Source organism: Drosophila miranda, chromosome XR (assembly GCF_003369915.1).
Source record: "Drosophila miranda strain MSH22 chromosome XR, D.miranda_PacBio2.1, whole genome shotgun sequence".
NCBI classification, from domain to species: Eukaryota; Metazoa; Arthropoda; class Insecta; order Diptera; family Drosophilidae; genus Drosophila; species Drosophila miranda.
The window spans coordinates 29,035,436-29,056,396 of record NC_046674.1 but is presented as its reverse complement, the minus strand read 5'-3'; the positions used below and the strand labels follow the sequence as shown (position 1 = coordinate 29,056,396).

Here is a 20,961-nt window from a genome sequence, read left to right as displayed (position 1 = left end):
CATCCAAGAGATGCCCAAAAGATACCCTGGGGCCAGGCTTCTCTTCGAAAATTCTTATATTTTTCTGTGCCCTTTTCCACTCTTCCCATAGGAAGGGTTCCCTGGTGCTTTCATCAGTAGATCTGTGGATAAGCCCTATTCTGATGATGCCCTTTTCTTCGCAGTACATTAACGCACGTCTGAAATACTCGCCCCTCGCCACGATATTCTCGATATCACAGATATCGATATAAATAAATAGATATTTTATTTGGTCAAAGGAAGTCATGAAATAAAATTCAATCGTTGAGCCAAAAATTATAAACATTCTTATTCTCTGATAAATTCTCACTTGATTTTGTTTTTCGTGAGTCGAACATAAAACCATATTTCCCGAACGGAGGGAAATTATTTTGTTAAAATTTACATAAAGTTTCGTGGGTGTTTCGCCAGTGAGATGTGCGATCTGTGGATGGCCCTAATAGTGTGCTTTGTGACATTCTCGTTGGGGCTGGCTATCTATTTCGTAGTGCGGCGCCGTCGTAATCGTCTGTACAGGTGACTACCCAAGCGCCCCAGCGCCCAAGCGGCCAAGCGGCCAAGCGGCCAAACGCCCAACCCTTTCCGGACTCTGACAACCGCCCGTTTCCCGTTTCATCCTACAGGAGCGCTGTGGTGTGTTATGGCCCACGCGCTGTGGTCCGTGTGGAGATTGCCCAACCGGACCCCTTTGAGACGGAGGAGCAGAGGGCCATGCGGGACTATCTGAAGACGCAGGCGCGCTTTATCCATTATCCGCCGGTAGACATGGGACTCGGTACGATGCCGCTGGTGTACCAGTACCAGATGTTGATCATTTTCCGGCTGCAGAGCATGTACCGCGATGGGATGCTCTTCCGTGATGGCGTGCCCTACAGCCGATGGCCCCGTCGCTGAGCGCTAAAGCAGCAATAAAATATATATTTACATATATTTAATAAAAGGCACGGTGTTATATTACATGGCTACTAATATCCTTTTAATTGCCACAAGAATGCGGCAGCAAATGTGCTTTTTGCATGACAAAACCCCATTAAGTCCGTGCCCCACAATCGAAAATCGTCTCACGTTCCCAGCGAGGGAGAGCGCGCGCGAGAGAGAGAGAGAGAGAAAGAAAGAGGATTGTTTGTCACACAAAATTAGCGTCCAAGTGGCATGAATCGAGCAGTAGAAGGAGGAGAAGAGGTGGAGATCCTGCGAGATTGCCTCCTGGGAACATCATTTATCAATGTATCAATTGTGCGGCAGCAAATCGCCATCCTGACAGTTTGACAACACAAAGAACAAAGCCATCAGAGAGGCACTGCCACTGGCATGTGGCATGCGGCATGCGGCAGGGGGCATGGCTCTGTGTACCGCTCAATGGGGCAGAAACAGGCAACGCGACGAGGGTTGACACCGGAGACGGGCCGACAGCTTTCATGTTGATATCAGATTTTACACAGATTTTCCAGCAGAGATTTTCCACGAGCATGAGGGGGAGTGTGGGGGGTGTGATAATTACGGCTGTGCCCCACTCTATGCGAGAGTGATGATTGCTGCAACGATTCCTAGCGATGGGAATCGAAAAGCCTGATCCTGAGATGCCTCTAAAGGAATAAAGGCGCGGCGAATCGGCTCCGAGACGCGGGGGTCGGTTCAAGACGGTGTCGGCTCAAGAGGCTACAAGTGATAATCGAATAGATCGAAGGAAAAGATGAGGAAAGCCACAAAGAAAGCAACAGTTGATTCTGGAAGGAATTCAATTAATTATCGTGGAATATAGAGTTTTGACATAGAAGGCAAATGTGTCAAATGTGTTTTTAAATAACTTCTGTGCTGAATCGAATTTCCAACTCTCCACGATATGGGAAATGTCTTTACGGTGGGACCTTATATCATTCCCTAATCCATCGGGACTGAAGATTGCTTTTCAGGTCTCTACCCTTCACAACAGTGGAATGAATCTCCCACTAGATTGGTACTGAATTTGAAGGAGCTCCAGGATGGCGATCTTGGGATGGGTCCCATTGGGACCATTGGGAAATAGGAATCATGCATTGGAGGGCTGTTCCTCAAGGTATATTTATACTCTGAATTGGATGAGTAGTATGTCATCACCTTGTCCTCATATTTGCCTAGAATTTGCTCTCTCTCTCTCTCTCTCTAACACAAGCCTCCATTTGTGTTCCCCCTGTTCTTTTTTAGCTGTTCTCTCTCTCCCTATCTCTCTCCTAAAATCTGCTGCTGCTGATTTTTCCATTAAATGCTGTAAAAACTGCAGGCAGGCCTCCAAAGTGAAATGATCTTGCGCCTCCCCCACCCCACTCTTTGGACATTTATTCATTTATTTGACATTTCAATGACATTTTATCACACTTTACTGCTCTTGCTCTCCTTCTATTTCACGACTACTCTACGGCAACGGTACTTGAATCGTATATATTTTTGTTTGGCTCTCTTTACTCTTCTGGCACTACACGCTCTTGCTGTTGTTGTTGCTGCTGTTTTACTTTTTTCAGTTCGTTGTTTGGGTTTTTTGTTATTGTTTGGTGCCTTGCACACACGCGCACACACACACACACACACACACACACACACTCGCACTCGCACTCGCACTCGCACTAGAGATAAGAGCCCTCTCATCGCGGTCGTGGATGAGGTGGACCATGATGCAATTATACAAGGTGGTCTCGTCGGCAAAAGTTAGTCCCTTAACGTATGCTAGCAATAAGTGCGAGTGAAGGGCACATAGTATAGTGAGTGTGAGTGAGACGGTATATGTTGATGTTGATTAACCCTCAACAGGCCCGTGGGTTTTAAAATTTTAAAATAAAATGATTTTACTGATATACTAATATTTAAATTTTATGCAGCCATTAATAATTTTTCTTCAACATTTTTAGTTATGTTAAAATGTTCTTTTACATAATATATAAATATTACTTATAATTCTTTGAGTTTTTTTGTATATGCTATTTATATAATCTAATATGCAATATGAAATTTTTTTGCGGTTGGAACTGAAGGGCTAAGCACATATCAAAAAATTCGTCTGTGAATAGTGTTGTGTTGCTCATGAGTAATGTTTACTCTACACTATCCGCATCAAAAAGCAAGCATGCACTGACGATATGGGACAACACGAACGAACTTCGGCTCCCGACGAGACCACCTTGTATAATTGCATCATGAGGTGGACCGTTCTCTTTCCTCCCTCTTCTCATTTGAATGCAGTTCGGGCGCCGCCCGCAGCTTGTGGGCTGCACTTCGTGGCTCGGGCTCGGGTTCGGGTACCATTTGGGGGCTTCGTTTCGCGACACGCATTTTCAGAGTTTATTAAATACCTCTCTCGCGAGTCACGAGTGCGAGTCGCGACGCCACGCAATGCTTGCCCTTGGCTCATCGGCAGGGGACGGGATGGCCAGGCGTTGGAGCGGGGGAGCGGGGGAGCGGGTGGCTTGAGGTAATGACTGCAGGCGGACCGAAGGCAGGCGCGTGTTAATGTTTGGTCTTCAATTTGGCTTCGATTATTCGTGGGGCGTTTGGGGGCAAAGGGGGACCTTCGAGTCAATATTTACTCAAAACACAAATACGCGTACGAGTGGCACACTGAAGGTCGCCCCCATGGCCCCGAAGGCCTCAAGCGCGGAATGAATTTTGAGACGAAGATATCGGATTGGTATTGAACAGCGATTGGGGGTCGATTGAGGTGCGATTCTTCTTCAGAGAAAGAATCGCACATTCGTTGAATAAATCAACGCTTCGAAAATGTTCCATAGAGAGACCATAAGGGGTTTATTTGTATTTAAAAAAAGAATACAAATACTATCGAATTTGTCATCCTATCGGTTTATACACCTTTATAGCATCCTGTACCCGTGTCAATCCGTGAATGTCTCCCACTGCCTGTCTCAATAAATTTGAGGGTATTAAGTGCAGCGATTCCTATATTTTCCACTCTTTTTCTACACTCCCCTTCTCGCCGATAAACATGTTAGATAATAGCACTCATCGATACAGGACACACAGGAACACACACACCCAAAGCATGTTAGAATGTCATAAAATGCCTTTTGACACTTGCAGACACCAAAACCCGACTGTGCACCGTCTCTCCCTCACACGTACTCCCCTCGTTCTCCTTCTCTGTCCATTCGCTCTCATGCCCCCACTCCGCAGGAGTGGAGCTCTCCCCGGTGGCTGGTTTGACGTTTGGCTGCTGCTGAAATGTCAGCAAAATTTTAACTGGCAATTTGCAACAGAGCGCGAACTTGCCACAGCCCCACCCGCCTGCTCCACCCGCCTTGTTCTGTAGTCCTCCCCGTCCCCGAATACCCCCACGCATTCGTATCCAAATGGGAATCCCCATCGTCTGCGCCGTCTGTCTGCCACTTTCCCCCACTCTCCGTCGCGTCTCGCATCTCCCTTTGCTGTTAGTGTTGTTCTCATGTTGCATGCAACGAGGCACAATATGTTGCCCACCTACCCCATGTCCTACTACTTCGAATCCCCCCCCCCCCCCCTCCCCCCTCTGCCCATTCCAACGGCCGTCTAGGCGCCTCTTTTGGGCCGCCACTTGAGTTTTTGGCTTTGCTTTTGTTTCACTCGCTCCCTCTCTCTCTCGCACCCTCCCCGTGTGGCAAGTGTGGCAGGCATTTACGGGAATGGTGTCAAAATAATTTGGGTTGTCATTTGTTTCCCCTGCCACACCCCCCTACCGCCCTTCTGACGCTTTCTGCTGAAGGTAAAAGTGTTTTTGTTTTTAGCTCTTTTTTTTTTGGTCAGCGAAAAGGCAGACACGCGTGGGCGATGGGCGTGCTTGTGGGTCAAGAGGTATGCCATATGGGGGTTAGGGGGGTCGAAGGGTCCGCAGAGGCCTCTAATATTTTTTTCTGAATTACCAATCGGAAAAAATCGAATAAAGAAGCGAAGGAAAAAGGAAAAAAGGGGAAAGGGGCTTCAATGGGAGGGAGTGAAAGGGTCAGTGGAACGGACCTACATATTCCTCAAAATCCAAAAATATAGAAAATGTGTGGAATAAAATGTAAAAAATTATTCCACTTTTTGTCTCTTTTATTTGAAATTTAAATCCAAGTTTCGCCATTCAATTTCATTTACTTTTCGACTTTCCAGAGACTTTTTCCATCTTCAGTTTTTGTGTGCAGTTTTTTTGAATCCCCATAAATCATTCCATAGAAGAAAACCATCCTCTGATTGATGCTCCATCGAATGAATCGCTTAAATGTCACTTTGGAGCCAGCAAGGAACCAAGAGGCAATCCCCTCAAAGACCCAAGGAATCTGCCAGTCCCTCCCCTCGACCCTGCCCCGACACATCGCCCAAACATCGTCGGGGGCATCATCATCGTCGTTCTCCCTTTGTTTGTTTGCTAATAGCTTGTTAGCCATTTCAAAAACAATTTTCTTACTTACAAATTCCAACAACAAAAGCAGGCAACAGAATGGGGCACAGGGAGCAACAACAGGCATTAGACGACAGCAACATGTGTAGACCATAACTTTCACTCCTCCAGCCACTCTCCCCACCCTCTCTGCCTTCTCCCCCTCTCCCCCTCTCTGTCGTTCTCTCTCTCTCTTTGCTCTGCCATAATTCAAAAGAATAAAAACCGGAGAGAGAAGGGCGAAGGCTCTGCCATGACAATCGGGATACCCTCTAAGGAGTGATAGAGAGCTCTTCCTCATTCGAGGAGTACCTATTTTGGAAGGGAGAAGGAATGCTCTCTAGGGAGATAATGCCGATGCCTAGAAAATCTGGTTTTTGTTGCTTCTTCTGGCACTTGTTCTCCTCGTGCTTTGGGTGTCTTTTCAACGACTCCTTTCTTGCGGAAATCTCCCTGGAACTGTACTCTCTGTATCGAAGATCGAAAAGGCATCGTTTTCATGGCATAATTTTTGAAAAATCCCATCATACCCTTCATCTAACGTCGGAAAGAGGAAAAATGGATGGAAATCAGCGAGGAGGAGGAGCAGGAGTAGGAGGCAGGAGGCAGGAGGGAGTAGGAGAAGGGGCCGGAGCAGACAAAAGGCATTGGTTGAGGCAGGTTACAGGTTTTTGGGGCACACGCACACATATCGACAGGTCGTGCCATTCATTTTCAGGTAACAAACAACGCCCCAGCCTCCCCAAAGCCTCACCCATGGAAAACTAGTGCCCCATAAAAAAAGTTTCAAGAGAAATCGTAAGGAGAATATCATTCATACGACAGGTGGCAGTGGCACATCCACAAAGCGAATGGGAAGGGGAATGGGAATGGGGGACTGGTTCTGGCTAGAAAATTTATTGGAGATTAGAAGCAAAGAACGGGGGGAGAGAGATGCAAAAGCAGACCCAAGGACTGAAAAAGAGAGCCAATAAAATGTATACGTTATATATATAAACGATCTACAAACTATGATCTATTAAAGAGCCATCCCCAAAGAGGAAACCCCCCTGAAAAGATGGTAATTAAATGGGGTTAACATTCAAATACCAATCCACTGATAGTTGGGGGTGAAATATCACGCCAGATAGATACAAGACAGAGCCTTGGGGAATCAACAAACATATCCCCAACAAGTACGTCGGAAATATATGTTTTTTGAATAAAGATCTTCAGGAGTGGCAAAGAAAGCGAATCCTTAGAGCTGTGGGAATCCTTTTTTGTTTATTTCTTTGCTGATTTCCGTCGATCTTTCTTTCCTCTTTTGGATCTAAGGATCTTTCAGATTTTTATGAAAATTATAAATATTTAATATATAATTAATGTAATAAGAAAATTCATTCAGATCAAAAATCCATTTCCATCCAGCCTTTTCTGCACAGTTTGTTGCATGCCCATATTTAAAGACACAAAAGAAGGGGTTTTTCTGTTGCCTCCTCCCACGCCCATCGGCGCCCTGCCTTTGACTCTGAATCTGGGACTCTTCTGACAGGTTTCCACCCCCTCCTGCTCCTCCTGCTCCTCCTCCTGTTGTTGTTTTTCGACTGGAAAAGCCAGGCTGTTACACATTATCCTCGTCGGTCCTCATGTTTTTGTTTTTTCCTGCCTGGTACTCTGCCTCAACTTTTGTAGCAAGTTTTTGTCGCTTTGTGTCGCCATTTGTTTTCGCTTTCAACCCCTTTTTTTTTGTTGTCCTTTTTCGGGGGGTGGGAGCCCTCCGCTTGCCTCCCCCACGGGGGCGGGGCCTGTGTTAATGGGAAATTAAAATTCACTTAACAACATTCCAGCACTTGCCACATGACACCACCACTTGCCGCATGCCGCATGCCGCATGCCACTTTAGTTTCTAAATTTTTAATTTTAAAATTTCATTTCGTTTTCAATTTTGTATTCAAATGCCACCAAACACTTGTTAAGAATTTATGGATGCCGCAGACACGGGGCATGCGGCAAGCTCATGCGATTTGCATCCTGGCGGAAGGATATTCCACACAGCGAACGGGTTGCCTGGTTAATAATAAATAAATAGAAGCAAAAACAATCAGTCGGAAGGGACGGAAGCACCGAGCAGCGCCGTGGCAAGTACCCTGCAAAAATGTACCTTGGAGAAGACTGTCCTCCGGGAAGTCTTTCCTCAGATATTGGCAGAAGGAAGAGGCCAAAGGATGATCCTGGAATATCGGGAGGGATCCCCAATCTTCGGGTTCCATCGATTACAGGAGGTTCTTTGCGGGTCTATCGACTATAGATCCATGTCTTAATGAAAGTAAATTCCATTCGTTTTCCCTCAGAAAGAGATCGCAGATGGAGAAAAGTGCATGCCGAAAGGCCATGCAAATGCTCTGCCCATTCCGTGATTCCTTTTCAATTCCTTGGGGACTTGCGTCTTAAAAGCTCCCGTGCCCGTGCCCTGCCTTCTGCCCCCCGCCTGGGTATTGGGGGAGGGGCAGAGCTTGCTCGAATTGAAATCAATTAAAAATCAATCAACTCAAATGTAGTGAAAAACAATTTTTAATTGAAAAGTGCAGAGACGAGTGGCCCGGGAAGAGAGCCCCAGGAGGCAGCAAGCACTCACCTGAAGAGACACAGGCAGGAGGCAGGAGGCAGGAGGCAGGGGGCAGGCGGCAGGAGGCAGGAGGCAGGAGGCAGGGAGAGTCCTGCTGCTGAGTGCTTCCACTGCCTGGGAGTTCAAGTGGCTTTCCACACACACACACAAACACACACAGACACACAGAGACAGACAGACAGACAGACAGACAGACAGACAGACAGAAGTGGAAAGTGCATGAATATTTTATGAAGATAAATAAGGATAAAAACTTCAAACGACCACAAAAAGTGGGATGTGCAGGATGTGCAGGCAGCAGACCACAGCAGGACATCGGACACTGGACATCGGACACTGGACACTGGAGAGGAGCAGGGGAGCAGCCAGAGAAGGACTCTACATTCAAGAGCAATGGCATTTGGCATTTAAGTATTTTTTGCATTTTACAAAAAACCAATTGAAACAGAAATCAAAAAGCTGCACTTTCCGCTCCCGGAACTAGTTCCGCATCGCTCCTCCTCTCGCTCTCCCCGGAACCGCTTTGATTCACAGATTGAAAAGTTTTCACTTATGCAACAGAGGGGCAGGGGGGTCAGGGGGGGCAGGCGGGGCAGGAGGCAGCAGCATATGGACCGTGCAGCCGCTAATGTTGCAAGCAGAACAACTTTTTTTGCCGAACCCCTGTAGACAATCGGCAGGGCTCTCATTTCGCAGAAAGCACCCCAAAAGGAGATCCCAACAGATCCCTATTCCAATTTAATTCCCTCGCAAAACACCTCCTCCGCCCACACCGTGAGTACCCATATCTAAAATCGCTTCGATTTAAATATAAATATACATTAGCCTTGCCGAAAATATATTTAATTCGAATTTAAGGAAATAATTCATTCAATTATGAAACATATTTCAGGGCTCTCGGGGCCAATAAATAGGTAAACATTTCGAAGTCCAAGTGGAACTGTAGCCTGTACCTACTGTACCTACTAGCCTACCCTATCCTCAAAGCCTTTTGGAAAAGACTGCTCTTTTAATGAATTTTGTCCATGACCATCGACAGCGCCGTCGCCATTGCATTTTGAGAGCTCCAAAAACTGTCCGTCTGAAAGGCCAAACAGAACCGAAGGCAAACAAACAGCAGAACGGAACAACGGGAGGAACGCCAAACTCATTTCAAAGCTATTAGGAGGAGCAGGGGAACCACAGCGAAAAATAAAGTGGGACTTGCAGCAGCCACAGCCACTCGGTGGCGCCTCCCGCAAAGAAAATTGAACAAATAAATGAAGTTCTTTTCTCGGAATTTTTTCACAGTACATTTACAGGATACTTAATGCAGAGAAAAAAGCCAAAGGACTGTCCGTCGATGGCCGCCAAGGAAAGTACTTCCATAGATACCCTGTGGATGTGGATCCACTCGAATACTCAGTCTCTTCGATCTTCGATTCAATACTTAGCATTTACTGTCAGAAATCAATGAAAATCCCTTGCTCTAGCCATCTATTTGCCTTTGCCGCAAGACTCGACAGGAAGGAACTCTGTCGAGTGCTGGCATCTCAAAAAGGCTCTACTCTGGCCTCCCCGGATGCACAGCTAACATTTACTCGTAGCATTTTATGGCGATTCTGAAAGGAACCCACACTTTTATCCGATCAAAGTACTCCTGTTCTCGTGGGGCCTTAATCGGAATTCTAGACTTCACGCGAGTATCTCTCGGATCATCAAAGAACTCCGTTATAGGCCGTGCTCCTGCCACTCCGCTCGTTATCTTTCTGTAAGAGCCATGCGTTCATGCGTTAGGTCCTCCCTCTGGAGCACCCTGCCTGTTTCCTCCATCTTTTTGTGTGTGTTTGACCAACAGGGCGAGCCTACCCCCCTCGACACTCGAATGTAATGTCGCATGTCATTAGAAATGTACTCTGAGACGAGAGAGAGAGAGAGAGAGAGAGGAGGAGACTGCGGAGTAAAAGTGCGTAAAGCAACCTACATATACCCTCTCTCTCTCTCTGTCCATCTTTTCTCTTTCACAGTTTCTTTCACTCTCTGTTTGTCTGTCCCTCTTTTTGGTTTCCATTGTAGGCGGCTTTGGGTCATTAGGTGACGCCTGTCCATCCATCCACTGGCGCGGGAGAGGGGTCGGAGGGGCACGAAACGTAATTAGTCGACGACTGAGACGCAGGCGATGACATCGAAACATGTAAAGTGGAGCGCTCCACTGACCCAACGAGAGCCATGGCCCACTCTCTCTCCCCCCCCCTCATCCCCTTCATCACCTTCCCTCTACTGGCTGCTCCTCGCCTTCCTCCCTCTTTCGGGCCGCTCTTTATGGCCATTGATGAGAGCCAAAGAGTCTTGGGCTACAAAAAGTTGGTAATTAAGATGTTTGTGCTGACAGACAGACAGCCAGACGGACGGACGGACGGACAGGGAGAGAGAAGAAGACCCAGAGAGCAGGGAGAATGGAGAATGGACGAGTATATGGGGTTGTCTCTGGTTTAAGTTTTTAGGGGAAAGAAAAGGCCAAAGAACCAAAGAACGGGGTTGGAGGCATTCGTAAATTGAGTTGACTTCTCTCTCCTGGAAGTTAAGAACTTGTTTAATTAGATTTTATCATTATAATCAACTCAAACAGTGGCGACACGCGACCTGAGACCTGAGACCCCTCAAGAGCCCCAACCTCTTGTCCTTTGGCTTGTCCTTTGCTCTTTTCCGCTGCTGATTGCCCTACAGAATACACTAGACGCCCGTCGTTCTGTAGAACAGGTTCAGAAGATCCAATGGGACATTTATGGCTTCAAATGATCTGGAATATATATAGTTTTCGGGGTCGGAAACGCTTCCTTTGGGTAATATTTTGTAACATTCGTTCGCAACAAAAAAATCGATTCCCTTGTGGGAAAATTTGTAAAGTAAAACCCCGCATAGTATCTGTATCATTTTGTGTCTGCTTTTTGGCATTTTCAGACCCTTTTTTCAGTTTACAACAAAATTAAAAAGAATCTCCTCAAACAGAGACAGAGAAAGAAAAAAGGAAAAGAAACAGGAACCGGAATCGAAACCGAAACAGAGACGGGAGACTGTGACTCTGTGATATTGTGATACCGCGGACAGCATTGGGACCTGTGATACGATGGATACGCGCTCGTGGGATGAAAAGATCCGGCAGCTGCTATCAAAGGAAGATCCCAACCACGCCATGGAAATGATGGACGGCCAGGTCGTGCCTGAGCCCTTTGAAGACGTCTCCGAGAACGAAGAGTCCTTGGGAGAGCCTTCGCCAGCCACAATTGCTGAAGAGGCACTGCGTGCGTGGGATGAAAAGTTCCAGCAGCTGCTATCAAAGGAAGATCCCAACCACCCCATGGAAAAGCTGGACGAGGTCGAGCCTGAGCCGTTTAAAGACGTCTCCGAGAAGGAAGAGCCCTTGGGGGAAGCCACAAATGCTGAAGAGGCACTGCTGCAACGCGAGGATTTGTGCCCGAAAGCCTCTGAGTCCATGCTACAGAAGTTCTTCAATCGCCAGGACTTCCGGCAGGTCCTCGGCAGCCACCTGAAGGCCCTGGATGAGACCAGCTCGCACGAGGGCGAAGAGGAAGTGGTCAACGCACGCCGCAAGCGTCGGAAGCAGGGCTTCTTCGACGTCCTCTGGTGCTTTGAGCACCTAATGGAGGCGGAGATTGAGGCCAGCGGCGGAGCCCGCACCGAAGCGGATGTTCTCCTCGAAGTCCTGGACGATCTTCGCAGGCTGCGGGTTGAAGTCCAGAGCCATTCTCCCGATGGCGGCCGCATATCCGTTATGGGCTTGAAGCGCGCGTTTCTTACGGCATTCCAGAAGTTTGCGGTCATCTATCAGGTCACCGCGGACACCGCGACCGTCCCGAAGGTGATGGAGGTCGAGGACCTGCCGCTGAACCGCTGTCTGCGGATCAGGAGCCGGGAATCGAAAACCCAGGTGAAGGGGACGAGCATGGAGCATCCACCCAAGCCGGGCAAAGGGCAGTCCCTGCAGAATCCGACGGAAATGAACGTTTCTGCCTGCAACGTCGTGCCCCGAGTCCTTCGTTCAAACACCACCCAGGCGGCTCGGAAGTGGTGCAAGAAGAAGTCTCCAGTGGAGGCAGGGAAAAGATACCTTCCATACTGCCGTAATTCCCGCCGGGGATCCGCTATGGTGCCTGAGCCTGCAATGGATCTTCCGGGTCATCGCGGAGGCCAGAGGTTTTTCTTCCCGTTTGGGGCTACTGGCCCAAAGAAGGGGCAGGAAACCTCTTCTCAGGAGTGGCCGGCACTGGAGGTTCCTCCCGGCAATAGCGTTTGCCTGACGGAGTCTCTCCCAGAGAGCCACATCCCGGGACCTGACGAAACCGAAGCAAAGATCATGCCAGCAGAGAGCTCCGCGATGGAGCAGGCGATCTCCCAGCCACAGCCCGAGACCATGCCAGGACAGACCTGTGCACCAGCAGAAGAACAGGACTGTCCCCGTCAAAAGGAGGTGCAGATGCAGCCTCCACAGAAGACAAGGCAGCACTTTTTTCCAGTCTGCCACTCCCCTCGGGTTGTCTCATTGTCGCCCGGCCTCCTGGAGAAAGCCGTCGAGAAGGAGGCACCGCTAGAGATTATGCCAGGTAAGGCTTTCATCCCCTTGGGCTCCCCTTGATCCAAAGTCTAACGCTGTAACCTTGACGCCAGAAGAAGAGGAAGAGCAGGAGATCCCCGAACAGACGGAAGTCAAGACCATGACGCCCCAGGTCCCGATAGTGCTCCCTCCAGGGGATGGCACTCCACAATCGATATTCGAGAGCACGCAGTCCTTGGTGCCGCAAGGCTGCGGGAAGAAGGAGGAGCAGGAGATCGCTGAGAAGGAGATCGAAGTGGAAAGATCTGGAAATCAGCTGTTGCCGGAGGCGATGATACAGATCGCTCGCTGGGCGACCTTTTCGATACCGATTCCGAAGTCCGACGTTGATCAGCTGCTGCTTCTGATGCCTCTGGCTTGCCTGCAACAGGAGGCGGCGCCGGCGGCGGAGGAGGAGGAGGAGGAGGAGTCGGGGGTCGCCCCACCGAACACCCTTCTCAGTGCTGCCGATTGCGCCGACGACTCCTGCGCCGACGACTCCTGCGCCGACTGCGAGAATTAGCAGCTTCGGCTCCCCATTTCGTTGATTTTCAATATATTAATTGTTAATTTTCCTGTTCAGAAGTTATATATATTTTTTAAAGCAAAGAAAATACCCAAAAACAAAGAATAAAAGAAAAATACAAAAAAATTTATAAAATAAAAATAAAGATAAAAGATATTTATATTCAATTCATATTCAGCGAAGGACTCCGAAGGACTCCCGCAGAGGAAAGCGAGGAAAGGCTCATACGATGTGTGCTCAGTGTATTGCCTCTGTTGTGTCTTCTTCACACATTAACATGGAAACTGCACTGCTACCATAGCCATCTCTATGCAACAGGCAGTGGGATGCATCCATGAATGGATGACGAGAGTAAAAGCCCATCAGATATCGGTTGACTCAAATAAACACCGAAAACTCCAGGGCTAAACATTTATTTGGTTGGAAATCCTTCCTCCTGTGAGAAGAGGTCCAAAAGGGTGTGCACCTCCGGAAGGCCCACGGTCGAGTACAGTGGGGACTGTAGGAACTGATCGCACTCGTTTGCGGGAGAGCGAGAGTGCGCAACGAGAGACTCGCTCAGAGGGGATCCAAAGCGACGAGAGCGAGAGAGACACACGTCGAGCGTGTTTCTCTGCGACGGCGAGTGCGGGTAAAAAGAGACAAATATAGACAAGAATATGTATACCTTTTGGGGTCGGAAAACTGTCGCCACAAGTCCAGTATACCCCTACACTGGGGGGCAAGCCGAGCCCCGCTTTGCTCCTCACTCGTGCTCAAGCCACAAACCCGCGATGGGCCGCGATTTTTCAAGAACTAACGAGATACATTTGTATCTGTGAAGATATAACAGAGAGACATGAACATTCTTGAAATATATATACAAATAATAATATTTTCGAGATGTCGGTGGGAACGGGGTTGCCCCTCCATCTCTCGTTATGGGTAGTCCTTTGTTCCACTAAACTCCGACTTTGGGATCCTTTTTGGGGGATAATTTAGTTTGATTTCAAAACGATTTCCATCTTTATCGACGGGCCTTTTCTCTCGAGTGGAATTTTGTGTTGTTTATCCATGATTTTCCCCCCCACGGAATTCCTTGTGGCTCCCGCACCTCCCGTTGGCCAATCAATTTCTGAATGCCAGCAACAATGTGACTTGAGCGCATTTCGTTGCCGATTCTGTTGCACATTTGCAACTGTGAGTTGCATGCCACACCCTATGGCCGCCCCCATGTGGCAGAAAAGAGTGTTAACAATAAAAAACCAAGTGGGGCCACGCAAAGAAAAGCACGTTCTCTATTCAGAGAGTGCCGAGTGGGGGATACTTTACTCTCCAACAAAAAATCTCTCTGCCAGATGCTGAAAGGCTCCACGGGAGCGCAGCAGGGCGGGGCACAGGCGCCTCCAATTCCATTTCCATTTCCAATCCCGATTCCGACTCCGATTCCGATTGTGATGCCAAATCCTTTTTCCCATTTAGGACTCATTGAAGCGTAGGGGATACATATATTGTACACATTTATTTTGGGGCGTTTTTAGTGTGTTTAGTTCTGGTAAATATTTAATACCTGAAAAATGAAATATTCACAGAGTGATTTGACCCACCCACGCCACCACCCAACCACCCAACCACTCAACCGTCCAACCCATCAGCAATACAATTTCATTTATAATTCAACATTTTGTGGCCGTCTTTAAAGGCAAAGAGGGGGTAGGGGAATATATAATTGAGAGATTGAGCCCCCATAAAGGGCCCCATTTTATAGAAATACAATAAGCGAAAGGCTCCGAAGAGCCTTACAAAAGAGCCTTCTTCAATCGATGATTCCTTAAAAGTATGTGTATAGGTGATTAAATTAAATTAAAAATTTAAAACAAGCAACATTTTCTATAATAAATAAAAAAAAACATTTTTTTAAATTAAAAAAAAAAATTTATAAAATAATAAATCAAATAATAGTAATAGTAAAAATAAAAATAATATTAAATAATAATAATAAAAAATAATAATAATAAATAAATAAATAAATAAATAAATAAGACTAATAATAATAAAATAAATAAATAATAAATAAAAAAATAATAAATAATAATAATAATCTCTGACAAATTTCTGTTTAAATAAACCAAGAAAACATCTTTAAAACAATCTTAAATGAAAAGCAAATCATTTTTTAGGAAATTTATTCGTCTTGCGATGAATCCATGAATCCATCCATCCATGAAATATTCAAGGCATATTGCCACTCGAGGGTCGGTGTGCTCCAGAACTTAATAAAGGAAACAGATTCTGTTCCAAAGAGTAGCCACTCCTCGGCTCATTATTTTCATCGCTTAAAATACATGGAGTTTCTGTCAGTGCAGCAGGCAATCCAAGCCCCCCTCGCCCCACCCCTCCTGCAGCCAGAACTGTGATGCGCTTCAATTACTCAAGCAGTCAATGCCACACACAGAACAAGCTCTGTTGCTGCTGTTACAGCAACTTGCCACACAAAAGGAAATGAAGAGGCAAGAGGCAGGAGGCAAGAGGCAGGAGGCAAGAGGCAGGAGGCAGGAACATTGAACGCTGGAGTGGCAGAGTCGACAGAGAGCGAGAGAGCCTTGTGTACTTATTTTTAAACGTATTAAGAAAGCGACGGCACTAAGGAGACGACAAGGAGTTTCCTCCCCTCTCCTCTGTCCCGTCTGGGGCCGTTGAATAAATGATGCACGTGCAACGCGCAAAGGATGGAGAGGAGACGCAAATGATATCGACATTGAGTTGCCATATCCGTCTCTCGCATGCCACATGGCTTTAATGCATCACGAGGCAGGGGATTGGCGGAAGGGATTGACAGAGGAAAATCTGTTTACTTATGCATTCCCGCGACAATCCGATAGTATATCGCCGCTAAATGAGTTTATACCGATAGCATATCAATAGACGCCGATGGCAAATAAATATAAGCCGGTCGATGTAAATGAACGAATGATTTATTATCCGACGCATTTTATTTTGTAATTATTTAGACCAACAAAATCAGAAGCAAATATTTTGCTGTAAGACTTGAAGGGAACGCGTGATTTCCCACGAAAGAAAAGACTATCGATAGTCCGCGGACCGCAATCATTCGATAAAAAAGCCATACATTCCTAAAATATCGCCATTGCATATCGATAGATAGCGGGGCCACACATAGGCCCATATGGCCCTTAGTTATCCGGACAGGGGTATGCCAGTAGCTGCTGTGGCGTCCTCTTGGAGGCCAGGACCGGGGCGCCCAGGTGTGTTCTCCTTGCCTGTGAGAGGGCCGGCCGGTTGCAGGTGAGATGTTTCAGGGTTTCGATGACCCCAGGGCTCATCAGATTTCCTACAGCTGTCCCGATTGGTGATGCCAACAGTCTGGACGGCAGTCCTTGCTTTCCATTGCATTCTTTGCACATGGTTTCATGGTCCTCCACCTGCTTTCTGGACAGCTTCTCAAAGTCGCTTAGCAGTGTTCTAATACCGACAGGCATGTTCTCAGTTCTTCTGTTCACTGCCTCGTTTCTTTCGGTGCCTTGGTGGCTGGGAACCCAATGAATCCGCACTGACTTTGTCGTGCTTTGGGTGTCTAGTGCCGCCCTGCCACTGATCACGGACGACTGCATGGATCTTATCGGATCGGCGCTTGCTTGTCGTATAACAAATCCATGCACACCGATAACATGTCTATATACATCGATAATGTATCGATAGGTATCGGTATTCGTTTCGTTCGTAATTTGCAGGCCCACAGAGGAGGGGGGAATTAACGGGCCTTCGAACGCGTTCAAACTGTCGAAAGTCGGGAGAAAGATCGGCCCCTGGACATCTCTTCCCCCACCCCCCACGCCAGGAAAGTCCTCCCTTTTGTGGCGAAATGCAACACGGGAGTAAGTTTCATTCCGCTGAACAGATTTCGGCCAGGATTACAGCCACAGCCACAGCCACAGACATGCCTTTTTCTTTGGCAAAAGTTTAGATGCCCCTCCACTTCCCTCCACTTCCGTCCGCCTTTTGGACCTTTTCCGTTGTGGCTGCATTCCCTCCTGTCGAATCCGTAGCTGGACGCAAATTTATGACTGTCAAAAAAACCCCTGCGTGGGGCACGTGGGGCACGGGAAAACTTGAACTCTGAAAAAAGTGTTAAGAGTCCCAGAGTCCACGGCTGCAGCGTTCTGTAGCGGTTTTCCCACTGTTTTTGCCTTTTCCAAAAACAGAAATTTTAAGCTTTGACACTTCTCCGCCCCCCCCCCCCCTGCCACCCCCTGCCAGCCCGCGAAGCAGAAGAAGCTGCCACACAAAAAATGTTGCATAATTTATGGACAGCCACCCCCCCTACCCTCCCACAACAATCTCAAAAGAACAGAACAGAACAGGGGGGGGGGGGACTTCTAATAAGGGCGGAGGGTAGTGGGGATGCCAAAGAATGCCTAAAGGCTTACTGGAAGGACATCTTGATTCTTGGGACTCCGCTCCACCGTTCGCAGTTCAGTGCCGATCCATTCGCCGGTTTCCGAGCCAGGAAAACCAGGAACCCATTGAGTACTTTAATCCAGGAACAGGAGCTCCTCATCAGGACTCCCGAGCTTCCGTGTGCGAAAAGCCGCTTTAGCTAACTCAATGCTGGATCCATCAATTAACTCGAGACCTCCCCAGTAGGCGGGCGGAACGGGGGGAACGGGGAGCAGGCAACAACAGCTGTCGATTCCTCTCAGGACACACAATAACACAGCAGCCCAAAAGGACCACAGACAGACAGGAAGACGGACGGAGGGAGGGCTCGTCAACGCATTGAAATCAAAACCACAAAACCCATCAAGACAGTTTTTAATGACGCCACGAACAGGCGGAACCCGGAGAGCCATCATCCTCTGAAGCGTCGTTCCTCAATCCCTAAATCCCCAATCCTCGTCCTGTCTGCGGTTCCATCGTTGAAGGGCAGGGGGCACTCCCCGTCACCCGTCACCCGTCCCCCGTCCCCCGTCGAATGAATACCAGTTTGTACCTCGGAAACATTTTTGAAAATGAAACAAATGCAAATTGTTGTCATTCAACGATGTCGCCGCAGCAGAGAGACACGGCCTGCCCCCTGCCCCCTGCCCTCTGCCATCCCCTGTCAGCCCCTGTAGTGTGCTCCGCCATTAATCCGGGCAGCACGAAGAGCAGGAGCAGCCCCAGAGACAGCAGCCATAAGCCGGCAATAGGCTAGAGGGATACCCTGCAGCTTCTCTTCTTCGTCGATTGATGGGGCGTTTTCTTTATCTGCAGCTCCATAAAATACGGGCAGGACTAGGACTCCTTAAACGGAATCGCTTGATTGGTTGTTCCATCAAAGATGGGCACTATATCTATAGATCAAACATCTCTTGCGGCTTACCAGATATCAGGCTCATATCTTCACAATCGTAGACGCCACAGCTGTTTAAACTTTGCCGCTTTGGAATCGAAGAATTGCTTCGAAGACGGTTCCATCCAACATGGAACATATCACGTGTTTTAGATGGTTCAAATCTATAAACTCTCATGATTTGGAATATGTTCAACCGATTTCCATGATTCAGAATTCTTCATCTATAATTCTATTACAAATCAGGGTCATATCTTCACACTCGTAGACTTCACAAATCTTCTAATGTGCAGTCTCCTCTCTCGCTTCCTTGCCCGCTCGCGGGTACTCTCCAACGGATATACCCTCTAAATCCGGGCTGCGATTGCAGGGTACAGCTGCGACATCGAGGACGCATGATTTTGCGGTGTTTTGTGTGTTTATTAATGCGGCTGCAGGAGTAGCTTTTAATTAGCATGTTGTCTGCGGCCGCAATTACCTTCCTTCTGCCCGACTGCCCGACTGCCCGACTGCTGCTCCCGTCGGAGGCTTATCTTCTCCATGTTTTTGGGGGTTTTTCAATGGCTTTTTGGTTGACTGCTGCTGCCGCAGCACTCAGGTGGCATGCAGCGCACACTCGCCCGTATAGTTTCGAGGGTTTCCCCCCTGATTAGCTCTCAATGTCAGGCAGTCAGAACTGGCTTAAAGTGGCTTAGGGCCCTCCCCCACCTTCCGGGAGGCTCCCCCGAGGGTGACTGCAAATAGGCTGAGATACAGATACATAGCAGCACGGATACACGGATACACAGATACAGTCTCCCTTTGGAGCAGAGCTCCAAACTTTTGAGAACAGGGCTTAAGCGATTGGCTTCGTTAGCGATTGAATGGTTGAATGGCTGAAAGATTGAGGAGCGAATAGAGTTGCAAAATGCCACAAAAAATTAGGAGGAAAATGTATCGTTCTTTGTGGAGCTCTGAAATAATCGCAAAAGAATGGAGTGTCGAAAATATTCGTATTTGCTTCCCCTGTGCCACGCACCTTGCAGAAGTGCCCCTCTGTTTGTTAGCTGCTGCCCGGTGAGGCCCTGTGAGGCCCTGTGTCTTGTGGACCCTAAGAAGGCCACGGAAAGTGCAATGTACATCTGTGGCACACCCTTGCCACCGATTGGAGTCTCATTCCGTGCCAATTAGACGGCACGCAGGCGCATGACACAGAAGACTGCTCGCAGACGAAGGAGGAGACCTGGAGTGGGAGGGCGAGTACCACGATTATTAGTGGCATAAAGTGTTGACTGCTTGCCTCTCGTGGGGCTGTGGCGCAGTAGTTTTTGCACGACACACACACACACACGCGATACTCGTATTTTCCTTCATTATTATTTCTTGGCACGCGATCTGACAAGTTAGACGACTTTTTGCAGGGGTTTCTAGTCGCTTGGACTTTGTAGCTGTCGCCCATTGCGCCCATCGCCTTGGCTGTCGTGTGTTTTTCTCTCTCTGATTTACATCGAATCGAATGTGCGCCCGTTGTTGCCTTTTTTCTCGGGGGGTGGGGGCCCCTTCTCGGCCGCAGACGATGTCGTCTGGGGTATACATAGATTTAGAAATTAAAGTGGTTGATGGCTTACTTGCAATTAGTTTGTGCACAACACGACTCTGGTTGCTGTTCCTCGATAATGGGCCCGTTTCGCTCGTTCTCCCACCGATCTGTAAGAACAACAATAGTTATTATCGATACCATTAAAAGAAGAGATAGACCACCTCCCGCCCACTGGAGGGGACAATCCGAATCAATCGCGAATCAATCCGCCACCCCCCCATAAAAAATCAAAGAACTAAAAGAAACACCTCCCTGGGCGGGTGGGGCCGCGGCTTATCGCGGAACATGGTCGCAGAACGTAATGTTAGGGGCTCCCTAATCGCCAGACGACGCGCTGGATGGATGGCCCAAAAGATAAGAGATATCACGGTTGTTTTTGCTTATCGTCTGCGGATTTTTCCGTTGGAAATGCGATGGAAGCGATCTCTCCGCAGCAAAGATGGATCCATTGCAGGAAATACCTCCACACGTTTAATCCGCTGGCATCTGGTAACCCGTGGCCTTGGGCTTCTACGACAGTTGAGAGGCCTATTTCCAGACGAAATCTTATCATTCTACGAATGGGGAAATCTTATCTCGGCGCAACGAAATGCGGCCCCGAAAAAATCCTAGTCGAAAAAAAAGAGAGAGGGGGCGGTAGGCGGGAGGCGGGAGGCGTGGAGCCCCAGACATTAGATTTTCTGCTCCAAATACGCTTTTCACAATTTTCACACAGAGATGGAGATGGCGGTGGCGGTGGCGGTGGCGGTGGCGGTGGGAGAGACTTTTCATTTTTATTTTTTTTGTTTTTTCTATGTGTGCGCAATGTTTGTTAGCAGAGCGTGCATCCCAAACACACACACACAGATGTATCTGCACATATGTCTAGATACATGGTCTGGCAGTCAGTCAGCGGAGCCACTGGGCCTCCACTCCACTCCACTTCAC

At 48.0% G+C, this 20,961-nt stretch overlaps 3 protein-coding genes across 4 annotated transcripts in view; 2 read left to right on the top strand and 1 right to left on the bottom strand.

Moving 5' to 3' along the window:
* The window catches only part of LOC108152386, an 85,952-nt gene that overhangs the window by 48,811 nt on the left and 16,180 nt on the right, over window positions 1-20,961 (bottom strand). Inside the window, exon 2 of the mRNA XM_017281683.2 lies at window positions 20,063-20,141. The gene's annotated coding sequence lies outside the window, so the exon portion shown is untranslated. The remainder of the gene's footprint in view (window positions 1-20,062; window positions 20,142-20,961) is intronic.
* On the top strand, window positions 276-988 carry LOC108152388. The gene is made up of 2 exons (XM_017281686.2): window positions 276-537; window positions 645-988. Exons 1-2 carry the CDS (start codon window positions 437-439, stop codon window positions 913-915), a joined length of 372 nt encoding a protein of 123 aa, XP_017137175.1. The 5' UTR covers window positions 276-436; the 3' UTR covers window positions 916-988.
* LOC108152387 lies at window positions 10,932-13,235 on the top strand. 2 transcript variants are annotated; one of them, XM_033386607.1, is made up of 2 exons: window positions 10,932-12,607; window positions 12,678-13,235. In XM_033386607.1, exons 1-2 carry the CDS (start codon window positions 11,113-11,115, stop codon window positions 13,118-13,120), a joined length of 1,938 nt encoding a protein of 645 aa, XP_033242498.1. In that variant the 5' UTR covers window positions 10,932-11,112; the 3' UTR covers window positions 13,121-13,235. The 2 variants fall into 2 exon arrangements, with proteins under 2 accessions (XP_033242498.1, XP_017137174.2); XM_017281685.2 differs by having other exon boundaries at window positions 10,933-12,607; window positions 12,675-13,234.